Genomic DNA, 22,559 nt, shown 5'->3' on the forward strand with positions numbered 1-22,559 from the left:
TTACAAACGTATTTTTAGGATTGCTTTTCTGGTAGCCCTTTGAAGCTCACCCGTATGGCCTCGCTACCACCCCTCTCAACAGCTGCGAGCATGCAAAGCCACTGGAGTGGAAGATGTTAATTATCATCAGCTACTGGAATTTCTCCAGGGACCACTTGTGGTTAGAAACACGTTTCCCTAAAGAACTGCACTAGGTGTTGTGATCATCTCTTCTGTAGTTTGAGTCCCTCCTCTTAAGCAAAAGACATACTCGGTTAAAACTTCTAGTCTTCACTTTGAAGCATTCTTCTCCTAGGACACAATTGTATGATTTTCTTAAGCATTCTCAACTGTAAAGTATTTTATTTCTGTGAATAGAGTTCCAACAATGCACATTTTCATGTATATGTGAGTTTCCCAAGGATTAGGTCTAGCATGCATACAGATTTTGATTAAAAACTGGAGAAACTTGTCTAAAATGAAAAAGAAACAAAAACAAAAAACATAGAAATCAGACAAATTGATGGACACAACTGTGTTTTGGGTTTTTTTGTAGGTTTTGTTTGTTCATTTTTGTTTTCTCCTGATAAGAGTAATTTGAACTTTCTTTTTATGACCAAGAAAAAGCTGCGCACCTTCCCAACACATCATCAGAAAGCTGTACACACAAGTGGTCTTTCCCCTTCTGCTCATGCTATTCAGCGGCATTTTGAGTCTAAACTAGTTAGCATCAAATAGCTTGATGTGATGTCAGAAAGTGAGAGATTCCCTACAGGGAACCAAAATCATAGTGGGTGAGCTGACAGAAATATCCCCAGAAAGGGAAATAACACAAAACCAATAGATTCTAAGCCTCGGTGACTGCTACAAAGCGCCTTTAATGACTGAACACATCCTTAAATGTCTTGTAGATCCCTGTGTGGTATTTAAACCTAGTAATTGCTACCACCCCCGCAGAAAGACCAAGTCAGGTCAGTCTTCAGCTGCAGAGAAACTAAGATGAACTCAGTAATCTGCAGGACTACTCACACCACACCAAGGTGAATGCTGAGGACATTTCTCTCACCCTTTGCTATGGATGAGAACAGCACATAATTCTCAGTACTTTATGAGGTGACACAGCAGTCTCTTTTGATAAGCTAAAAGAACAGCAATAAAACAGGCACCCCACTCTCCAGGAATGCTGTCCCTCTCCTATAAGGGCACAGGATATCCCCCTCCAACCCCCCAGGAGGAAGGACACTGAATGTAATGGAAACATGTAAACTGTGGAAACACCAACCACCCCTAACTACAAAAATCCTTCCTTCTTAAACTTAAGGACAAGGGATACAGTGGTGTTTCAGTTGTTCAGTGTTTACAGAATTACAAATCCCACAATTACTGGCCAATTCCCTTCTTTGTAGGCCATTAGTACAGTTGTATTGTGTACCTTCTCCAGTTCAACACCAAATACAGTGATTGAGAAGTAGATATAGTCAAGATGAAGGATTGCTTAATTCTTCCAAAATGGTCAGGGCTTAGTAGCATAGACCTAATAACTCCAGGTCAGCTGCTGTAGGCCTTTAGTAGCTAGAGAGGGTAACAGAAGGTGTTCCTCAGCTGGCACCAAGAGTAACCATGAAGACAAAAGTGAGCACACAAACACAGAACTGTTATATACAAAAAAGTTTAATTGAAATACCTGTATAAAAAATATGATCTCCATACATTTCACACTGTTAAACAGAAGAAAAAAATCCAAATCCAAGCTGCATAAATGCAACCAGATCACAGAAACACAGCTATTAAAATAAATTAAGGTTTATGACTCTGCCACTCTACCTTCCAGAGCCAATGCACGGAGACTGTACAATGTCAATAATTTAAAACCCTTCCAAACAGCATTACTTTACATTTCTGGTACAATAATACCAGACACAAGGCATACTGACTAACTTTAAAAAGTCATTCTATTTCCCTTAAATTAGACTTTGTACAACAATTTTCCATCTTCCAACAAAAATTTAAAAGGTCAGAATTTTTTTTTTTTTTTTTTTTTTAAACAAAAGTTGACAGGAATGCAGAAAAAAAGTGCCATGGGCAAACCACTAGAATTCCCATGGGGAGAAGGAGGGGAAAGCACAGTGTTGAATAACTCTAACCAAATAAATTAACCAAATAAATAGCCACAGCTGAAACCTGTGGGAGGTCTTCTAAACTCCAAACAATAAATAACTGTATAATACATGGGAAAAACAAAGTTTACAGAAACACATTATACAGGTATGGGAAAAAAAAAAGTCCTTGAATATTGCATTGATTGTGCATTCAACATGCCCATACGTACTTTAAGACTCGCAGGGTGACAAAAGGCCAGGGGGAGTTGAGAAAGGGGCTTCTCATGCCCAGTGGTAGAGATGATAAAAGGAAACATGAATAAATGTTTCTGATAAAAAAGCTGATATACCTGTTCATATTTCTGTGCAGGCAGGCTATAGGAAATATTTTGAGCAGCAGAGGTGGGTTGGATTTGGAAAGGGCTGGGGGCAGGAGTGAAATGTCTGTGTTCAAGTATTCCATCACCAGTGGATGGGACTACTTCATTCAATCACCGAACATGTTCTCCAATGCATCATAGGAGCTGCTTCCTCCAGCACTGAGTCTAAAGGGAGCAAATTCCTATAATGAACTGGATCTTCTTTGGACATACACAGCTCAAAAAAGAAAGTCCCACTGAAGCAGCTTTCAAAAAGGCACTCAAAAGCAAATAAAATCTAGTCCAGGCTCTATGAGAGCAAAAAAGTTTACCATGTATTCAAGAGGTCACTGCTTTCTTAATAAGGTCAGTCTTTGACTAAGTACTGGCCTGCAACTCCCAAACATCAGCGTTTCCAAAGGAAATCTCTCATTCCAAAGCAGAAACCAGCAAAGGGGGAAAATAAAATCAAGTCCTTTAGACAAAGATTCAACTACAGAATAATGAATGCATTTTTCTAGCCCCTCCTACGTATTGGCAGCAGCACTGTGGTCTTTCTGCTTGTAGCTCCCCTCCCAGTGCGAGGTCCTTAGTAATTCACAGACTCTCATTACTTGAACTTGTGCTAGATACATCAGTATCAAGGGTCCGTAGCCTTATGTCACAGTCCTCAGACTTCACTACTTCAGATTTGTGCATCCATTGATGGTCAAAAATTTGCTCAAGTGTTGGTCTGTCTGAAGGCCTCAGTGAAAGGCACCATTTGATCAGCTGTTGACATTCTGTAACAAACAAAAAAGCAATTTTAGACTGGGGAAGTGAAAATACAACCTTGAAGAAGAAAAAATCCCTCCCTACATGTACAAATTCAAATGCACAGGACTAAGAAAAACAAAACAAATCCCATTTGACTCCTATACAACTCACCAGGTGAAATTCTTCTCCTGAAATATAATCGTCCCCTCAAGATTTCCTCATCTTGCTCAAAAGGGATGTCTCCACAAACCATATCATACAGCAGAACTCCCAGAGACCATACTGTTGCTGACCTCCCATGGTATCTGTGATATCTGATCCACTCTGGAGGGCTGTATACTCTCGTTCCTAAAAGGGAAAAAAACAAACGGTTAAAAGTGTTTCCCCATTGTTCATCTCCTCCTAGTAGAGCTAAATTAAATTCATACACTTGTCATTTGGGAGTAAAAAAACAAAACAAGCTTCAAATTTCTTATGGGCCAAAGCCATTAGTGGTGTAATTTCAGGTCATCTGCGAGGTTACACCATTACCAGACTTGGCCCATCCGGTTGTGCTATTTTGTTGCAAGAAACAACACAGCCCCATCAGCTGACTGTGTACTGAGGCAGCTCCCTTTCACTGACCACGTGGCGTCTGCAGCATCACACCAAAAATAGACACAAAAGGACAAAGGGGGCTGGCGGGGAGGAGACGAGAGGGCAGCAAGAAGGTGAAACTCCGGTCTGCCCGTCTTACACGGGGCTAATCTGCTTTATCCAATTCCGCAAGGCAGTAAACAAAACAGGAATGCTTACGGTTTCTACGTTTTTAACAGCCTCCCCCCCACCCGGCTTCTCTGCGGCAGCTTTTCCCAACCCGCCCCCCCCCGCTGCCCGCGGGCTCCTTGGATACCAAACAAAACCGGGAATTTGTGATGCCGAGGGTCACGTGCAGCGGAGCTTCGGGTTTCACAACAAACAGATGTGAGTGCGGCAACGGGGGGGGTGGGGGGGGGAGGAGGGAAAAGAGTCCCTCGTTACATCAGTCACGCTCAAAGGGCAGGGGGAAATACTCCCTCCTGTCACACGGAGGATTATTTTCAGCTTTCCCATCCCTAAAGCGCCGAGCCCGTATCAAGACATTTTGAGGGAGCGTATCCATCCCCATCGCTTTAAAATCTGCAATGCGGGATTTCCAGGACATGGACGGAAAGGGAGGGGGAGAGCTACTGCTTGAAGTTAAAAAAAGCAACGCATATAAAAACTGCATCTGCACACATGGAAACATCCGACACTGGTGAAGCCTCCATGTAAACAGATCGCCCTCTAGGAAAAAAAAAAAAAGCTTTTTCCAAGGCATGGAAATATAAACTGCTGCGTCACTGCCTGGAATCGCTTCTTTCCTACGCAACTGAACACCCCTAAGCTACTTCGGGTCCAAAGGTTTCCATTACCAGTAGACCTGATATGAACCCCTGCGTCAGAGGCACCACTTGCTACTGTGAGGTGCCAGAAAGGGGATAAGCAGCAGTTACAGAAAGGGCATCACCCTGGGAGGCGTGTGGGGGTCTGGCCAAACGTGGGCTGCCCTGGGCACGGGAACGGCACGTACCATCGAAATCGGTATAGACTGTGTCCTTGAGGAGGGCCCCCGAGCCGAAGTCGATCAGCTTCAGCTCGCCTGTCCTGAGGTCAACCAGCAGGTTCTCGTCCTTGATGTCCCGGTGCACCACACCGCAGCCGTAGCAGTGGCGCACCGCTTCCAGCACCTGCCGGAAGAACCCGCGGGCCGTATCCTCGTCCAGGGCGCCCTTCTCTGTGATGAAGTCGAAGAGGTCCTTCACCAGCTCGGGCCGCTCCATAATGATCAAGTACCCGTCGGGCCGCTCGTACCAGTCCAGCAGCTTGATGACTCCTCTGAAGCCAGAGCCCACCTTCTTCAGGAGAACGATCTCCAGGGGCACCATGACGCCGCTCTGCGCAGAAGAGGGGGGCGCGGGTCAGCGTGGGGCGGCGCGGCCCGGTGCGCCCCCGACTGAGGGGAGGAGGAGAGGGAGGGAAGGGAGAGAAGGGAGGGCGGGGAGGAGGGCGCGGCCGGCGGGCCCCCTCCGCCGCTGCCGCAGTCCGAGGGGCGGGCGCGGCGCTGCGGCGGCGAACCCCCGCCAAATTCTCCCCCGACGCAGAGGCCGCGCCAGCGGGGCGGGCCCCGCCGCCCACACAATAGCCCCACCGCGGCGGAGCCCCACGGCCGCGCAGCACCCCCGGAGGGCCCCCCTCGGGTACTTACAATCGTGCCCCACTCGGTCACCCTCTCCTTCACCACATGCTTCACGGCGACCTGCGGAGTGGGGAGGAAAGGAGGCGCCGTGAGCGGCGGGGCGGGACCGCCTGCGCCCCGCCGGGCCGCGCCCGTAGCCTCCCGCGCTGCGCTCCCACCCGCCGCCCGCAAAGCGCTGTGCGGCGGTCCCGCGCCTCACCGGCAAGCCGTCGGCGATCCTGCTCCCTGCGTAGACGGTGCCGAATCCCCCGCTGCCCAGCACGGAGCCCACCTGGTAGACTTTATCGAAAGGCTCCTTCTCCACTTTCACTGAGGAAACGAGAGGGAAAAACACCGCGTTAATGTCCGCAGCCACGTTTCACCAAAAATAAAAAAAAAAAAAGAAAAAAATTTTAAAGCCTCAAAATGCTCTGCCTGGTGGACGTGTGTGCGCTGCCCTAATTGTACATATTTCTTTTAATGTGTCGTCTTCTTCAATTAAAAAAAAAAAGAAAAAAACGCATCCCGAAGTTTCGGGGGCTGCCAGGCGCCGTCCCCACGCACCCCGGGGCAGCACGGCGCCCCGCCCGGCGCGTTGCGCTCGCAGGGGGACACCCCAGTCCCGGTCCCGCCGTACCTGGCTGGAGGATCTTCACCGGCAAGTGATCCATGCTGGTGGGGCTGCAGATGTGAGCCAGCGAGCCGAACTTGGAGAGCAACATCTTCCGACAAGGGGGGACGGCGAGTCCCCCGCGCTGGCACCACCGGCGTCCTCCCGGCTGAGCGCTCGGCGACGCGGCGCGGCTCTCCTCGCTCCGGAGCCGGTTGGGGGCGGCGGGCCGCCGAGACCGCCTCTGCGGCTCCTTCCCCGGCCGAGAGCGAGCACCAACGGAGTCCTCGGGGGTCCCCGCCGGCACAGATCCACGCGGCGGTCGCACCAAGTCCTCCGGAGAAAGGCAGTCGGCGAGGGCGCCGCTCCTCTTCTAACCGGCGAGAGCCTCTCAGAGCACAGAAACCCGAAGGCAGAACCAGAGCCGTCCGCGGAGACAGGCGGGTCCGGGCGTTGCGGGGCCACGCGTGAAACCCGCCCCTGCGGGGGCCACCGCAGCGGGGAGCGGGCTGAGCGCCGCAGTGGAGCCGTGGCGGACGCACGATCCGCCGTGCCTGCCCGCGCGCTTCTGAGCCGGCGGCGCCGCCGAGCCGCCTCTTAACGCCCAATATTTTGGTCCGGGCAGAGCGCGGCGAGCGCGCCGAGGATATCCCTCCGCGGGGGAGGGGGAAACACCTCTCCCCCCCGCCCCAGAGGTCCCCTCCCTTCTGCGCCGGGGCGTCCGCCGTGCGGCGGCCGGGACTGCAGCCTTCTGTCCCGCCCCATAGTGCGGGCGGGCGAGTGAAGGGCGGGGGGCTGGGAACTACTTATTTGTAGTAACTGGCGCGCAGAGTTACAGGCTGTCTCAAGTACGCATCACTCATTAGCGGCGAAAAAAAAAAAAAGCGGGAGGGGGGAGATTCTCCGATTTGCGTTAACGTTTCTGCGCGGCCAATCGCGAGGCGCCTTTTCGAAGGGCTACCGGCGCGGCCAATGAGGAGGGGTCTCATTTGCATGCGGCGGAGCGAGGCCAAGCAGCAGGGCGGGAATGCCGCGGCGCGCCGGGCCCGGCCTCGCCTCGCGGCTGCGGGAAGGTCGCTTCGTTCCGCTCCGCGCCGGCCGAGACGCTGCGTCTGGGGCCCCGCGGGGGAGGGGCGCCGCCATCGCCGGGGCACGCCGGGCCGTGGCTTCGGCAGACCCGGCGTGCGGTGCAGGCAGCTCCCGGCGTGGCGGCTCAAAGCTCGCTTGTTCATAACGTTGGTGCTCGCCAAAATAAAACGTGACCCGCTTCTCCTCCCCGCCTAGCCTCGGCGCAGCGCGGCGGCGTAACCAGCGCGGGGGGACGCCGGGCGCCTGCCCTCCGCGCCTGCTTCTGTCAGTCAGCTCCCCTGCGCGGAAGCCCCGCGGGGCCGATGCGGCGCGACGGCGGGCGCCAGTTCCCCGGCGGCGCGCCTCGGAGGAGCTGAGGGCTTCCGTCCCCTCCCCCGCCCCTCGGCGCCGCGAAAGGACACGACGCTGTTTGTTTCCCGGCCCTGGCGCCTGCTCGGGTCCGCGGCGCCTCGGGCGCCCGGCAGCGCCGCCCGGCCTGCCCCGCAGGGGGCGCTGCATCAACAGGAATAGGGGCGCGGCGGCGGCGGGGCGGCCTCCCCCTCCCCGGCCGAGTTCAAGGCGGCTTTTAAGTGTTCTCTTCCGACGAGGCTTTTACAGCGGCTCTCCATGAGGCTCCCTTTTCTGTGAGGCTTCGGCCTCCGCGCCCGGAGCGGTCCCGGGGTGGCCGTTAGCGGCTCTTGGGGTGCTGCCACTGTGAGGGCCCCGGCACCGGCCTGTCCTGAGGGGAGAGGGAGGCAGCTGGGAGAGTCCAGGGGGTAGAGGAGAGCCCGAGGGCATCCTGCCCCGTGTCTGTCCAGCAAAAGCCCTGGGCCAATGATTTAGAAATTAATTAGTGCTGTGCTGGGTGGGAAAGAATAGTAACTGTTAATAACTGTTCCAGCAGCTACCTAGAGTACTACGTGGAGGCCAAAGCTCAACTGGGGAATACCGCGACGTTTTCAGACAAGTGGTCAGCACCTCCACATCCCTGGCACTGCCACCCCTGTTACAGCACCACAGTCCCAGGTGCATAACAGGAGTGTCTCAAATCTCCTCTATTGAAAACAGTGAAGTTGGAGATACTGGTGCTGCACAGGGGTCCCTAACGTGAGGGTATTTTTGGACAATCACTTGACTAGTTGGCAGTCCTTCCCACCCTGGGCACTGGGGGAGCCTTGCAGTTGGCATTGTCTGATAATAGTAGTGCTGTAATCTCAGGCAATCATGGCTATAAACAAAGCAAGGGCTTCTAGGGAGCCGTAATATCTTTTATTAGATAGACCAGCTGATGTAAAGGTCAAGTTTTCAGGCGCAGTTTCAACCCTTCATGTCCCAGAATGTGTTTTTTGAAGCTGGATCAGTTGGGCTATAAAAGTTACTGCCTTTCGTATAGACCATGGTATTTGTAGAGGAACCAAAATAAACTATTCCATTTATTGAGCAGCTGATGGATTTTGGAGGTTTCATGTTAATGACTTGGATTTATCAGATAAAGAAATAAGAAAGTGCTTTTTGTTTGTTTCTTGTTTTTTTTTTGGTGTGTGTGTGGTTAGGTTTTTTGTTTGTTTTTGTTTTGTTTTGTGTTTTTTGTTGTTGTTGGTTTTGTTTTTGTGTGTGTGTTAGATATCCTGCCTTTTGGCTATCTCTAGTCACGTTAAATAACTTTTTAGCAAGTTTCTCCAGATTTCTACAGATAATGGCATATGCATACTATACTTATGTTCATTGCTCCTGAAATGTAAACAAGTACAAACAGTAGGACGATTTCATGATCGCACAATACATGTTCCAGGTTTATTTTAAGGAATTTAGCTGTATCTGCCTTTTGCTGTAATTCTTGTCAGTGGCTTGTTATGAGTATTTTTTAAATTGAGAGGAAATATTTCTCATTCCCAATATGAAATCTCTGGTTATTGAAACAGTAAATATTTTTAAGGAGAGAAAGCTGGCATTAAATATTGATATGCATGAGTGCTAATTATTTAGGGAATTAACACTGCAAGTAGTTGTTAATTCCTATTTTTTTATGTTGTTAAGCAGGAAGGATCATGCATGTATCACTACTCTGCGAATGTAAAACCATCAGGCCTTTTCATTCCAACTGCATTTGCAATTTCTTAAAACTATCTTTGTGTTGTCAATCTCTGGTAAATCAGTGATATGCTTGCCTTGAGCCTGTTCAAGAAAATATGAAGTTTCCCCCAAATCCTGTTGAGTTTAAGCTACATTATCTTCTGCTGTGTCAGCTGTAATACTTGGAGTCAGAAGAATATAGCATACCTTTACACATCTATGTTTGAAGCAAAATGATATCTAAAAATGACCAGGATCAATGTCTGCTATTGGTATAACTCCCGATCTATTTTGTATTTTCACAGAAGTGTAAAATGAAGGGTATTTATAGTTAACGTTAAAGAAAACAAGGTAGTTACTGTAAAAAAAGTGATAAGAGGGTATTTGTTCTTCATTCACTTAATTTTGGCAGACAGACATTTAATTTGTATACAGCTACAAGAACTCTTGGTTTGTCAGAATTACAGATGGATCCCAGACATGGAATTTACCCTGTCTTTACACATAAGCCTTTCATGGGTTTGTGGTGCTCCCTTTGATCTGGCTTGGAACATGCAGTTCAGTGGTCCTAAACAATTATAGCTGCAGAAGTGTTTTATAAACTAGTTTTGGCCTTTCTAGCAGTGGCTTTGCAACTATAAATGGAAAATCATTCATGGGTAGGATGCCAGTATGTTCTTTGATGTTTTGTAAAACATTTTTCTGTGCAACAGTCCCTGAGCATGCATGAGTTTGTCAGGCACAGAAATACGGAAGATCCATGGAAGTTTCTGCTTGCAGCACAGAGACAGTACTGCCTTCAGGCTACCTTTCAACATCTTGTATGGAACCCAGTTCAAAGTTTGCTGTGGCACATCATCAGATACTGCACCTGTGGCGTTAATGTACTCTAATATATATTATACCTATAGCCACTGTAGGTCTTCTCGATGGTACTATCAAAATGCATCTGTTTGCATAGCGTGACTATAAGAAATGCTGCTAAGAATACTCTAGCAGAAAAAGTCCATTAAAGTTGACAAGAATATTGGTATTCTGAGGTCCCTCAACCTCCTTGTATGTTCAAGCTCCTTGCCATCTTAATGACTTGATTTTTTTCAGTCTCTCTTTTATTTGGTGAGAGAACAAACTGAACACAGTGCTCCAGATGTAGCTTCATATGTGCTGAATAGAGGGCAATAATCATGTCTCTTGACCTGCTGGCTATGTTCTCGCTAATGCAGTCCAAAGTGTGGTTAGTCTTCATTACCGCAAGGAGTATTTCATCTGGGTAGGAACAACCCCAGGTTCCAGTATAAATTGGGGAATGACTTATTAGAGAGCAGCATAGAGAAAAGGGACCTGGGGGTCCTGATGGGCAGCAGGATGACCATGAGCCAGCACTGTGTCCTTGTGGCCAGGAAGGCCAATGGCATCCTCGGGTGTATTAGAAGGGGGGTGGTTAGTAGGTCCAGAGAGGTTCTCCTTCCCCTCTACTCTGCCCTGATGAGAACACACCTGGAATATTGTGTCCAGTTCTGGGCCCCCCAGTTGCAGAAGGACAGGGAACTGCTGGAGAGAGTCCAGTGCAGGGCAACAAAGGTGATTAAGGGAGTGGAGCATCTCCCTTATGAGGAAAGGCTGAGGGACCTGGGTCTCTTTAGCTTGGAGAAGAGGAGACTGAGGGGTGACCTTATTAATGTTTACAAATATATAAAGGGTGAGTGTCAGGAAGATGGAGCCAGGCCCTTCTCAGTGACAACCAATGATAGGACAAGGGGTAATGGGATCAAGCTGGAACACAAGAGGTTCCACTTAAATTTGAGAAGAAATTTCTTCTCACTGAGGGTAACAGAACACTGGAACAGGCTGCCCAGGGGAGTTGTGGAGTTTCCTACTCTTGAGATATTCAGAACCCGCCTGGACACATTCCTGTGTAGCCTCATCTAGGTGTTCCTGCTCTGGCAGGGGGATTGGACCAGGTGATCTTTTGAGGTCCCTTCCAATCTCTAACATTCTGTGATTCTGTGACACACTGCTGGCTTTGTTCAGTTTGTGGTCTATTGGGTCTTCTGCTGTAGAACCGTTACTCCCAGCCTGCATTCCTCTGTAAGTATATCCTGCCTCAGATGCAGCACTTGTATTTATCTGTTTGAAACTTCAAAATGGATGTGTTATACACTCATTCAGCTTGTTGAGTTCTCTCTGAATGGCAGCTACACCCTCCAGTATACCAAGAGGCCCCCGTGATTTCTGTCACCTTGTACTTACTATGTCTCATCATGCAGGTCATTGGATGAAAATGTTAAATAACATCAGTCTTTGTCTTGACCATAGGGAATAACGCTTGGAATCCCCTGCTAGTTGGAATTCAAAAAGTTATTAGCTACCCTTTGAGGCCAGTTTGTAACCCACCTTGTAGTTCACCTTTATCTCTTCCAGTTTGGCTGCAAGGACACTAGGAGACTGTATCAAAAGCCTTGCTAAAGACGAGGACAACAGCTACTACTATAACCTCACCTAGAGAGCCTGTAGTGTGGTTGTAGAAGGCAATTGGAGTGACTAAACACAGTTTGCCCCTGGGAAATTCAAGATGGCTGTTGTCAGTAACATTCTTGTCATGAGTGAGTGGAAATGGTTTCCATGAGTACTTGCTCCATAATTTTCCCAGTGACTGAGAGAAGGTTGATCCGCCTGCCATTCACCCAGAACCTTCTTCTTGAAATTTTCTAAGAAAGACATTACATTTTTGTAGTTATCAGAAACCTCCTCTGATCAACGTGACCTTTCACAAGGGACAGCAACTGCTCTTCCAATGACGTTTGCTGGCAGTCTTAGTACTCACAGACATATCCTGTGCAATTCCATGGACTTGTATTACATCTCCAGCTTGATCCTTGCTAGTTCATGTGGAGCTCTGGGAGGCCTGAGAGCAGACCTTGCCAGTAGAAGTGGAGGCAAAGAAGACACTGAGTACCTGTGTGTTGTGTTACAAGGTGACCTGCTGTATTCAGCAGCAGGCCTAGGTTTTACTCAGTCTCCCATTTTGCTGCGAAAGTGTTGTTACCCTTCATCAATTTTAACTGCATGCAACTGTTGGCCCTCTAATTCCTTCCTTGCATGCCTGCGCAATGCTATTGTGTTCCTCCTCATTGTGTCCCCACTTCTACCTCTCATATGCTTCATTTTTTGTTGTTGAGCTCAATCATGTGTTCACACTGCTGCTAAGGCAAGCCCTTGCTATACCTGCCTGTTTACTTGCAAATTACCATGGATAACAGATACATCTGACTCTGCCAGGTCTTGCAGACAGTTTCTTAGGGCACTTTTTCAGCAACATCACTGCTTTTCTTTTGACCAGTGTGTCTTATGAAGCTACAACCTCTCTTTATTTCTTTACATTTAAAGAACATGTTGTTACAATCATGAGTGATTAGAGAAGGATGTTGAAAACTCCATCAGTAATAGACCTTACATTTCCAGATATGATACATTCTCCTTTGTCACTCAAACTACTGACTGAATTCAGGCAAATATGACTCCTGCCACTAAGAGATTAAACTTCTGGTTTAGTTCATGTTTCTACATTAATAAACAGGACTTTTTTTCTTGTAGCCTGTCTAGGTAAAATCTACCTATTGTTTAATCTCGTGCTTCCTGTCCTAGACACAGAGATACACAGTTTTGGTTGTACTTACATGTTATCATTGATGATACATATGCATCAGCAGAGGTTTACCATCTGCCACTGGGAATGTTGCTATAAGATTAATCTAATATAACTATGATTACTGTTTCTCAGATCAGGTTATATACCATATATATATGCCTAGATGTTGTCAGTAGTTTGATTAGCTGTTTGGAACAAGGACTTTATGGAAGTTATTAGATTGTTATAGAAGCAATGCTCCTTTGAGACAAACAGGATTTAGGATAAGTAATAAGTGATTAATCAGTGAACAAGGTATGACCAGACTTTAAAATATGATGCTTATTTTAGTACACTCTGCATCTTTGAGAAATATCTTAAACTTCTGTTACTAGTGAGCTGATAGGATGTATTTCAGCATTCATGGAGAATGGCAGATTAAATCACAAACATATAGTTAATAGGTTTTATTTAATGTCGAGATTAATCTGCCCATCCATATACTTTGTTCTTGGTGAAATGTGTTCAGCTCAAGATGAAGGGGTGGAAGAAGATGGGAGCAATCCAAAGATATCTCTGAGTTAAAGACCATCTCTTTATTTGGTGGTTAGTAGAAGTACAGTAGAAGTATCTGATCTCTGATGGAGGCTTTTCCATGGTTAAGGTAACATAAATAATAGAAATGAGAAATAGCCTTTGCATATAAAAGATTTTGGAGGAATGTGGTAACGATGGACAGGGCTATGTGACACTTGTAGAAATAACCACCTGTCTGGTGAAGACACTTGTAAGCTGAGGGGGTGAACACTGACCTTTTATCAGAGGAATGTTAATTTAAGAGCAGGCAAAGAATGTAACTGCTTTGATACAGTGTCAGTGAGACCAGTGCTGGGATACTGCTAAAAGAAGGTTGAAAAACTGGAAAGCCTTTCAAGGAGAATACAAGATCTAGGACTGGTGTCTTAAAACATGAAGCTTTAATAGTTCAGCTCAAAATTGTTTATTTGGGAGAAGGTTAAGAGGTAACCTCTTATGGTCACAGCATAGAAGCATCTATGATTTATTTAATTATTTCCCCCCACCTGGTATTTACTAGCTCTTTAAGTCTCACACAGGAAGAGTTTCCCAGCCTGGGAGCCCTTAAGAAAATAACAAACTATAGAAGTAAAGTACAGGTGGCTAACAGAGGATAACTGTAGATGTAGTCCTCTGTTACCTGAAGACCTCATATTTAAACTGGATTGAAAAGAAGGTAAGACTACATGCTGACGTGTAAAAAGAACTAACAGATTTGATTCAGAGTTTGCATTAGATACTATGGCATTGTGTCAAGGGAAGTCAGGCTGGAAAGTCTCTGCAACATTAATATTTATGACTCAAAGAGCATGGCTCTCCACAGAACTGAGTTCTCAGGACTTCATCATCCACCATGATGCAGGTGGCACGTTGTGTTCGGTAGAGAGATTGCACAATTTCTGCAGCTGTTTACCCCATTTCAAAAAACATATTGGAGAACTAAAGCAGGATCAGGGAAGGGTAATGAGGATGACTGAGGATATGAAAAAAACCCCTCTTTTGAAAGATTAGGCCTTTTTTCACTTTAGAGAGAAGATTAAGAAAGGAGATGCAGTAAAATAATGGTCTAGGTACAGTAGATTAGATGACTGTGTTCTCTGTCATCTAACATGAGCACACGAACATCAAGGCCAATTGAAAGGTAACATTCAAAACTGATTAAAAAAAAAAGCCAACCTGTAATTATCTCTACTTACAAAACTTGTAATTAGACCATGGAAGTCACTGCCAAGTCACAAAGGCCAAGAATGTAACAAGATTAAAAAGAGTACTATAAATTTAGGGATAACAAGAATATTTAGAGTTTTAATTGGAGGATAAAAATAACAGAAGGGCTATTAGGTCTCAAGTTTCAAGGTGGAAACCAACTATCTGTTCTGTAGAATGAGTTGATACTGACATTGCAAATCAATGAGTAAAGAGTGTGAGTAAGGAAGAGCTGATCCACCTCTGTCTGCTCTGCATTTTTTGTACAGAATGAGGCAAAGTGCTGGAAGGGTTTGTGTAATGAGACTATTGTTAATAAATTCCTGTATTTGGGTGGTTTAATTCTGTTTGTTTCAATAGTGCTATACTTAAACCACTGTAATGATATGAAAAATTGGTCCAGTTTTTTTGTTTAAGGGGATAAACTGGATGAGTATTTGTCAATCTATAATCTGTGCCAGTGGAAATAGTAAAGACATCATAAAATGTTCTATAAATTTTATGTTTGCTCACATGCAACTAAACAAAAGCAGGAAGGGAAAAAAAAGAGAAGTAATAAAAAAAGTCAAGCTTTACTTTTTTGGGTTTTTTTTGTTACTTGGTAAAGAATAAGAAGTTGCCGAAGTAGATCAATAAATAATCCTTCAGGTAAAATTAGAATCCTTCAGTTAAAATTAGAAAAACACTGGAACAAATAATCTCTTAAGATTTCATCTAGAAATCATGAATTTAGAAGGACGTTTACCATACGGGATGAAGCAAAAAGGCATTCTTCTTGTGTCTGTGTTTGAGTTTTAAAGAAATGTTAGAACACAGACTGAACTGGATTCTGTTCTACCTTCTGTTTTCAGAATTCTTTAATGAAAGTTTTGAAATGGGAAGGGTAAATATATGAAAGCCTGATCTGATTTGTGACCGTCATAGCTATAAAATTTACATAATTCAATTGGATCTGTGACCAGATCCAACCAGGCATATTGTTGAGCTTCCAGTAAAATAATTCAGTAATTTGTTAATCATAAATTCATTCTGAAAGTCACTGGCAGTACTAATGTGTCTTTCTGTACTTGAGAGCAGATACAAGTGTTTAATTTGTTTTCAATGATGATGATGATAATAATAATAAAATCACTGAAGACTTGCAAAAGGAGACTTAATATACAGAGCTATCAGCTTTTCACTTGATCTGTCCTGAATCTTGACATTAAATTTAAAATGAAACTTATAATACTAACATCATGAAACAAAATGTTACAAGCTTCTAATATGGATGTGGTAGAATAAGTTGACATTTTCAAGTGCAATAGGTAGATGCACTTTGGAGCAGCAGTTTTAGTTTTCAGCCAGTTTTATGGCTATGTGAGCTCCTAGTTAAGGCTTCATGAGCCAAAACTGAGTAGTGCAAAAGCGTTCAGACCTTTCCTACTACCTTGCCATTGCTTCTTGTGTGCCTCTATCTCCACTTTCTCCACTTCAGCTTCTCAGGCACTCTGTAATGAGAAAACTACTGCAAAGTCACCGTAATCACGGGGATAAGGTCTGTCCTTTGACCCACATACAGGAGGGAACCACCAGATGACTTTCCATGGGTGCGCCCCAGCTTTCTGATTGACAATGTGCCAGTGCTCCTGATCTTTTCTAAGCTATAAGAATGTAATTATTAACCAGCAAAAGCTCCAGTCCTGCACATGCGTCCCACGTGTGGTCTTCTGCAGAACTGTCACTAGTCACTGCTACTTTCATTAGTATCAGAGACAATGTCACAAGCAAGCTGAACTGGTGCGTGCGCCTTTGTACAGAGGATCCTCAGTACTGTGCTAATGCGTGTAATTGACAACAGAAGTTCATGTGGAGGAGAAGGTTACGTATTGAGTACATTTTTCTGTAAGTATAATTACTCTTGTCAACATAGGCCATACTCTTTATTTTTCAAAGTCAGATCAAGTCTATTTGAAGAACAATTCCATATAGCATATGCAGAAAGTTGATACCTGATTTGTTAATGTACTAATAAAATTGAAAAAAAAAAAAAAAGATGGGAAGGAGTGAGTATCATTAAACGATCTTTGATCAAGGCTCAGTTGAACGCACTCCAACATTTACACTATAATTATAAAATGTAGTGACTGTCCTTGCTCAATGTTTTATTCATAGATAACTAAGGTATGTACTATATGACTGTGTGATCAAAGGACACTTTACTGTGTTATCAGTAGTAGTAGTATACTAACTTTATGATCATAATTTTTCCTTTTCTGTTGTGTTTCCATGGACTTTGTAAAGATTATTATAGTTAATGTTATGTTAATCAGTATCGTATCTTTTTTTAAATTGCTTCCTAAATGTTAAAATCTAGCAACAAATATGCTACAATTTAACTATTATGCTTTCTGAAAGGATGATTTTACACATGTTTCAAGCTGGTAAGTCTCTTATGCCTGATCTAAAAATACGTCCACAGAAAACCAAGAAAAGTTAATAAAATTGGACAGCAAAAGCTGGGGCATACAGATATTATGTTCATTTTGAATATTTTAGCCATATTATCTTTTATTCCTTTCCCATGTACTTGGTTTTGAGACCAGATATGACACTTCCTGGCTTTGAATATATATTGAGAGGCTTTCAAAGGGTCTGATTTTGAAGAGGTGGGGGACTCAGTATTCTGTTAGTATTTATGCATAATTAGGAAGTAATTAAAGTATGTGAAGAGATGCTATTTTAGATGCCAAGGGTATCCTGTTTCACCTCCTACTGCTGCTCAAGAATGATGTGATTGTTTTGCAGGTCCTTTGTCATCTGCTTTCATCTGCTTTATCACCTTCCTATGAGGAAGCCTTAGATATGCTGTTATCTGAAATTATTCAAGCATCTAATAGTAGTTCAGATGCCTGAATAATTCTTTCTGTTACCATTCAGTAACTATGTTCCTGTAAGATGAGATGCGTGTTCTCTGTTTACTGTGGATTTTCAGATGCTCTACAAATTCACAATCAGAATCTTAACCAAACTGTTGTGGATGTAGCATGTGGGACAGTCGTAACTACCTAAATTTTGCTTTTGTCTACACAGAAAGTAAGGATGTATCTTGAGGTAATTTTCAAGTCTGTTTATGTCAGTGAGCCACTGTAAGTCCTTACACTCAAGTCCTAGTAAGTCCTGATGGACTTCCAGGAGTGATCTTCACCTGAAAGCTCTGTCCTTCAGCCCTTCCCTTTCTGCCATGTGTTAGAAACCGCCTGTGATCGTGTCCTGCTAAAGACTGCTGCTGGTAGGCTTATTATTCCATATTTCTAATTACGTCTTTTCCACCTTTCCATCTTATTTTCACTATCAGTTAGCACCAATGAATCTGAGTCAAGAAAGACTCTGCTTTCCAAACTCAAAGCATGAGAAGTACAGCTTTCATCCTGGCTGCCCACCCTGGGGTCAAAGAAAAAGAGCCTGTATTACTTGGGTTATTTTGACAATCACTTTTGACCAGCCCTCAGTACTACTGTGACTTTCATCATGCAGAAGGGTATGTCTGAAGAGGTACCTAACTCAGTCTGGCAAAGGGCAACAACATCCACTTGGGAATTAAACATTGTCCTTTGGTAAGAGTACTAAAATACTGTTTGGTTGAGGCCTTACACTAGAAGGGAAGACCTGTGTTCTAGATTTGGCATTAAGAAGCGGCACAGCTCTAGCTTCCTTGGAAAATCTTCTGGTTGCCAGGTTGATGGTACTCTGAGTGCATCCACGCTCTGAGGTGAGGAGTGTGTAGTTTTGAGTACAGGATTCCACGAACACCAACATGGAGTCCTCTAATAGCTTGTATTGATCTTAAGTATGTTCAATAGTAAAGTGATTCTTGAGGGTAGACAGTGTGATTTAGTCTTGAGCCTTGAGAATTTAAATTCCAAATGAAATAAAAATTGAAGCATTCTGAGTGTGTCCCTCCTAGTTAGGGTAATCTTGTGTGATGAAGGACTACTGGATTCTAAATCCTGGTCCAGAGGTCATTTCTGTGTTTATTTTGTATAAAAGGACACTTCTGTACTAGGATATAAAATACATATTTCATGTGAGGTGAAAAGGAACAAAGTTATCTGCATTTAAGACAGTGACACAGAAAAAATGTATTGCAGGAGTTGGTAGTGGTGTTGAATATGCTGCTAAAAACGTGTTTTAGCTGGTACTGAAATAGAAGCTATAGATAATCGTTAGGTTGATGGAAATGGAAACTGAGAAAAGACTGAGTGGCTTGGACTGCAAGAAAGTGAGTAGAAAAGCCAAAGGTAGGCCCAGCACTGCTTAGGCTAGAGAACGATGACTAGGACATCTTTCTGCATGACACCTGAGAAGGAAACTGATGACAAGCACCGTTCTCTCTGCTTGCACAAACAGCAGGGGCAGCTAGCACTATTCTGCATCTGCAGACTTTGGTTGTGATACTGAGCCTTAGCAGTTCAGAATCTATATTTAAAATATGTGAGAAAGCCTGTGTAGACAGTTCCAACTAAGGTCAGAGGCTATGTCTAAAATATTTCCTCTAAGAACTGCGGCCTCTGTTACTGTGTGTCCTTCACTCCTGTTATTCTTGTTTCATGCAGAAGCACCAATGTATTGTTTTACTTAGGTGAGCTAGTCATGCAGTACACAATTTTGAGTAAATCAGTCATCTTGCTGTAACACTTCAGTGAGGTATCAACCATGCTTCCAGAGTGGCAACCAACAGGAAAGTGCACAATCGTATGTTGCCTTCATATAAATTTAGGCCATATAAATGCAAACTGAAATAGGTTGCCCAGGAAATGGTTGAGTCACCATGCCTGGAGGTGTTTAAAAGACTTGTAGATGTGGCACTTAGGAACGTGGTTTAAAGGTGGACTTGGCAGTGTTAAGTTAATGGTTGGACTCAATGTTCTTAAAGGTCTTTTCCAACCAAAATGATTCTGTGATTCTAAGAGTGGAACTGATATTTGATGGGATAAAATAATACACATTAACAATTCCCCCTTTCATTGGTGCTGCTGTTGCAGCTGTGCCATTAGTTTGCCTTGGAACTTAGCATTTCTATCTCTGAATCGTTGGCAAAGAAAATTCCAAAAGGCAAGATAAAAAGCCAATTCTAAGTCTTCAAAATGTGCTGAAATTCTCAAGGATCCTGATGACTCCTCATTATTTTAGAATACTTGGGTGAAAGTTACCCAGATCTGCTTATTTTGCAGTGTTTTTTCTGATGGTTTCTCTTCAACATCATCCTTAGCTGATCTTGGAAAAGGAAACATCACCATTCTTTTATGGTACAAAGACACACTTAGCTTTGTTCCAAATGGAAAACAGAAACACGCTAAACACCCCTGCATTTCCTGCATGATTAACAATTTTATCATCTGCCTTTTCTGATGTAATTGATATTCTTGCCACCTCTGTGGCAACATTCACAAGAACTAGGATTTCTTTTACTCCTATTTTTATTAAAAATGTCGTGTTTACTTTGGTCCTATTGAACACAATTTTGCTGCTTATAATTTTAATTTCCTTTGCTACCTGTTTTTCTGAACTTCTAATTTACATTTCTTGATTCTATGTTTAATTGCTTTTCTTTGCCATCTGTCTGCAGGGAAATTGGGTATTTCTATATTACTAATACTGAAAAAAAGACAAATGTGAGAAACTGAATAATAAATTCCTATATTTTGAAAATGTGTGAAATACATGGGCTGAAGGTACTATCTCTGTAGCTTAAATGTAAGCCCTCATCATTTCTAATATGTCCTGTAGTCAAAAAGAAGAGAATGAGTCAGTGTTGTCTTGTTTGCCATACAATTACTTTTCATACTGTTTCACAGAAGATGAAATTTCTGGCAAAAGAAAAGATTTAAATTTATGATGTTAATGTTGAAGTTCATTATTAAGTGTGTAAACAGTACCTGTCTGAGGACACTTGCAGACTTGAGGCACCAGAGAAATAAACATCTAATGTTTGTAAATTCCTTCAGTTCTGTGCCTGGCCCCTGAGGAGGCCATTGCCACCCTGGGGGCAGAGGTGGCTGATGCACTTGTTGGTGCGTCTGCTACAATTTTTAGGTTAGATCATTAAGATAAAGTGATCTCAAAGCTGAATCATTTTAGGTGAGATTTTTCCATAAGAATAATAAGTCTTACGTTATAAAAATATACTTTAGTTATGGTTTCTTTAAGTTCTGTGCAAGGAAAAAGAGGCAAAGTATAGTGATATCAGTTCTGCCAGCCCACCTCTAATAGTTTACAAAAGAGAAGCTGTTGTGTCTGCTGCCATTGTTTGGACACTTTTTTGTTTGTTCCCACAGCGCTTCACGAGGATATCAGGCCCAGTTATAATTTCTCACATCCTGGATTTTCTCCACTGAATTAAAAAGGATTTCAGTTGCCATAAGAGAGACGTAAATAAGACCATTTCAGATTAATCTGTGTAGTTGTGGTCTTACTGTCCTATCACTTTTTAGGATTCCCATCACATACTTTATTTTGTTGGAGCAAGTGGGCCTTTTTTCATCCCTTTATACTCAGGGCAGAACAAAGAAACAGAACAAAGACTAACCAGTTCATATTTCTGAAAAATAGGCTTAAATAGTACAGTCAAATATCTTGTATTTGGTTTCATTTTTAATTTCTTCAAGTTATATTGTATTGTTTCCATATATATATATGTATATATATATATGTAATTTTTTTTTTAGAACCATGGTTATTCATATTGCTGAACTTTGCACTTTGATGGGAAATAATAATCAGTGAAATGATATATAAAGAACAAATGCAATTCATTGCCTGATCTGATTTCAGGATTATCACATTGCAGATAACAAAATGCCGTAATGCATTGAAATCTGCTACATAACATCATAGAAACTTGCATGATGTGCTTTGAGAGAATGATAAGGAATCATAGAATGAATTAGAACTTTCCTCTTAGACTAGTTGTCACTGTAATGAGTCTGTTCTTCAAACTTCTAAATGCCATAATAATAGTGTTAGTAACAATGAATGCCATACCAAGACCAAGAGCAAAACAGCTTTCATCATTTATGAAGGAAGACAAATTTCATCTCATAAGCAATGTCTGTACACTTGTGTATTAAACTGTATGCATCTTACCACTTAGAGTGCACAAACAGGATGCAAAACATTGTTTACTGTTTCTTTTATGGAGAAAAGAGATGGCAGAAATCTGTTTTGTATTCAAAATCTACTATGTATGCCTTCAGTATGTTTCATACCATAACAGGGTGAGTATTATATTCTGATGGACCAAGGGTCCACTACAGACTATGCCTACTACTTCAGGACTCTGTATTGCAAATGTAAAGGTTTATTAAATTGCCTTTGAGTCTGATGGTTCCTGGTGTGCCTGCTGCTATACCAATGGTGAAGAGCTACATCACCAAATAGGACACCTCCCTTCTAACCTCTCTGGAGATATCTGAGGATGAAAGAGCTGAACATTATTCCCTCCCTGTTCTGATGATAACATCCTTTCTTCCCACAGATGTGATTATGCATTGCCAAGAGCAAAAAAGGGTCTTCTGAAACGTTTTGTATCCAATGTACGCTTGTCTTCCCCCAAAGTTTTTGTCCTTGTTGCAAGACTCATTGGCTCTGGCAAAGTGGTAATCTTACTCCTTTTTCTTCCTTATGAAGGGGAAAGGACAAGAGAGAAATAGTGTATTAAAACTTTCCAGGATAATTCTCCTTACAGATTCCTGGAAGTGTGACTTTACCCAATGGTACTATATTACAAGAAAGAGGATTGTCTGTCTATCAGAAACTCTGGTGTTTTTGAAGAAATAGGGGATGCATAAAGGCAAAAGGACATGGACATGTTGTGATGACAGAGCAGTGCACAGACTTTGGGATGTTGGCTGGTTTGAGCTCTCCAAGTGCACCCTAAGATGTCTCATCTGTATGTGGGTTTGCTCTGAAGGTCTCGTGCTCTGGGAAA

General features: G+C 43.6%; 1 protein-coding gene across 1 annotated transcript; it reads right to left on the reverse strand.

Moving 5' to 3' along the window:
• Positions 1-1,632: 1,632 nt before the first annotated feature.
• On the reverse strand, positions 1,633-6,605 carry PIM3 (Pim-3 proto-oncogene, serine/threonine kinase). The gene is made up of 6 exons (XM_082056178.1): positions 6,067-6,605; positions 5,650-5,759; positions 5,460-5,510; positions 4,785-5,148; positions 3,365-3,541; positions 1,633-3,219 (listed from the first exon to the last, which is right to left on the reverse strand). Exons 1-6 carry the CDS (start codon positions 6,149-6,151, stop codon positions 3,035-3,037), a joined length of 972 nt encoding a protein of 323 aa, XP_081912304.1. The 5' UTR covers positions 6,152-6,605; the 3' UTR covers positions 1,633-3,034.
• Between the last annotated feature and the right edge of the window lie 15,954 nt (positions 6,606-22,559).

Source organism: Streptopelia decaocto, assembly GCF_964273445.1.
Source record: "Streptopelia decaocto genome assembly, chromosome: 1".
Lineage (NCBI taxonomy): Eukaryota > Metazoa > Chordata > Aves > Columbiformes > Columbidae > Streptopelia > Streptopelia decaocto.

Bases quoted from the DNA above. Each gene is read 5' to 3' on its own strand.
- PIM3 (XM_082056178.1), bottom strand. From the start codon at position 6,151: ATGTTGCTCTCCAAGTTCGGCTCGCTGGCTCACATCTGCAGCCCCACC. The intron at 5,760-6,066 runs GTACGGCGGGAC...TCGTTTCCTCAG, and splicing joins GGTGAAGATCCTCCAGCCAG to TGAAAGTGGAGAAGGAGCCT. The intron at 5,511-5,649 runs GTGAGGCGCGGG...CCCACTCCGCAG, and splicing joins GGATCGCCGACGGCTTGCCG to GTCGCCGTGAAGCATGTGGT.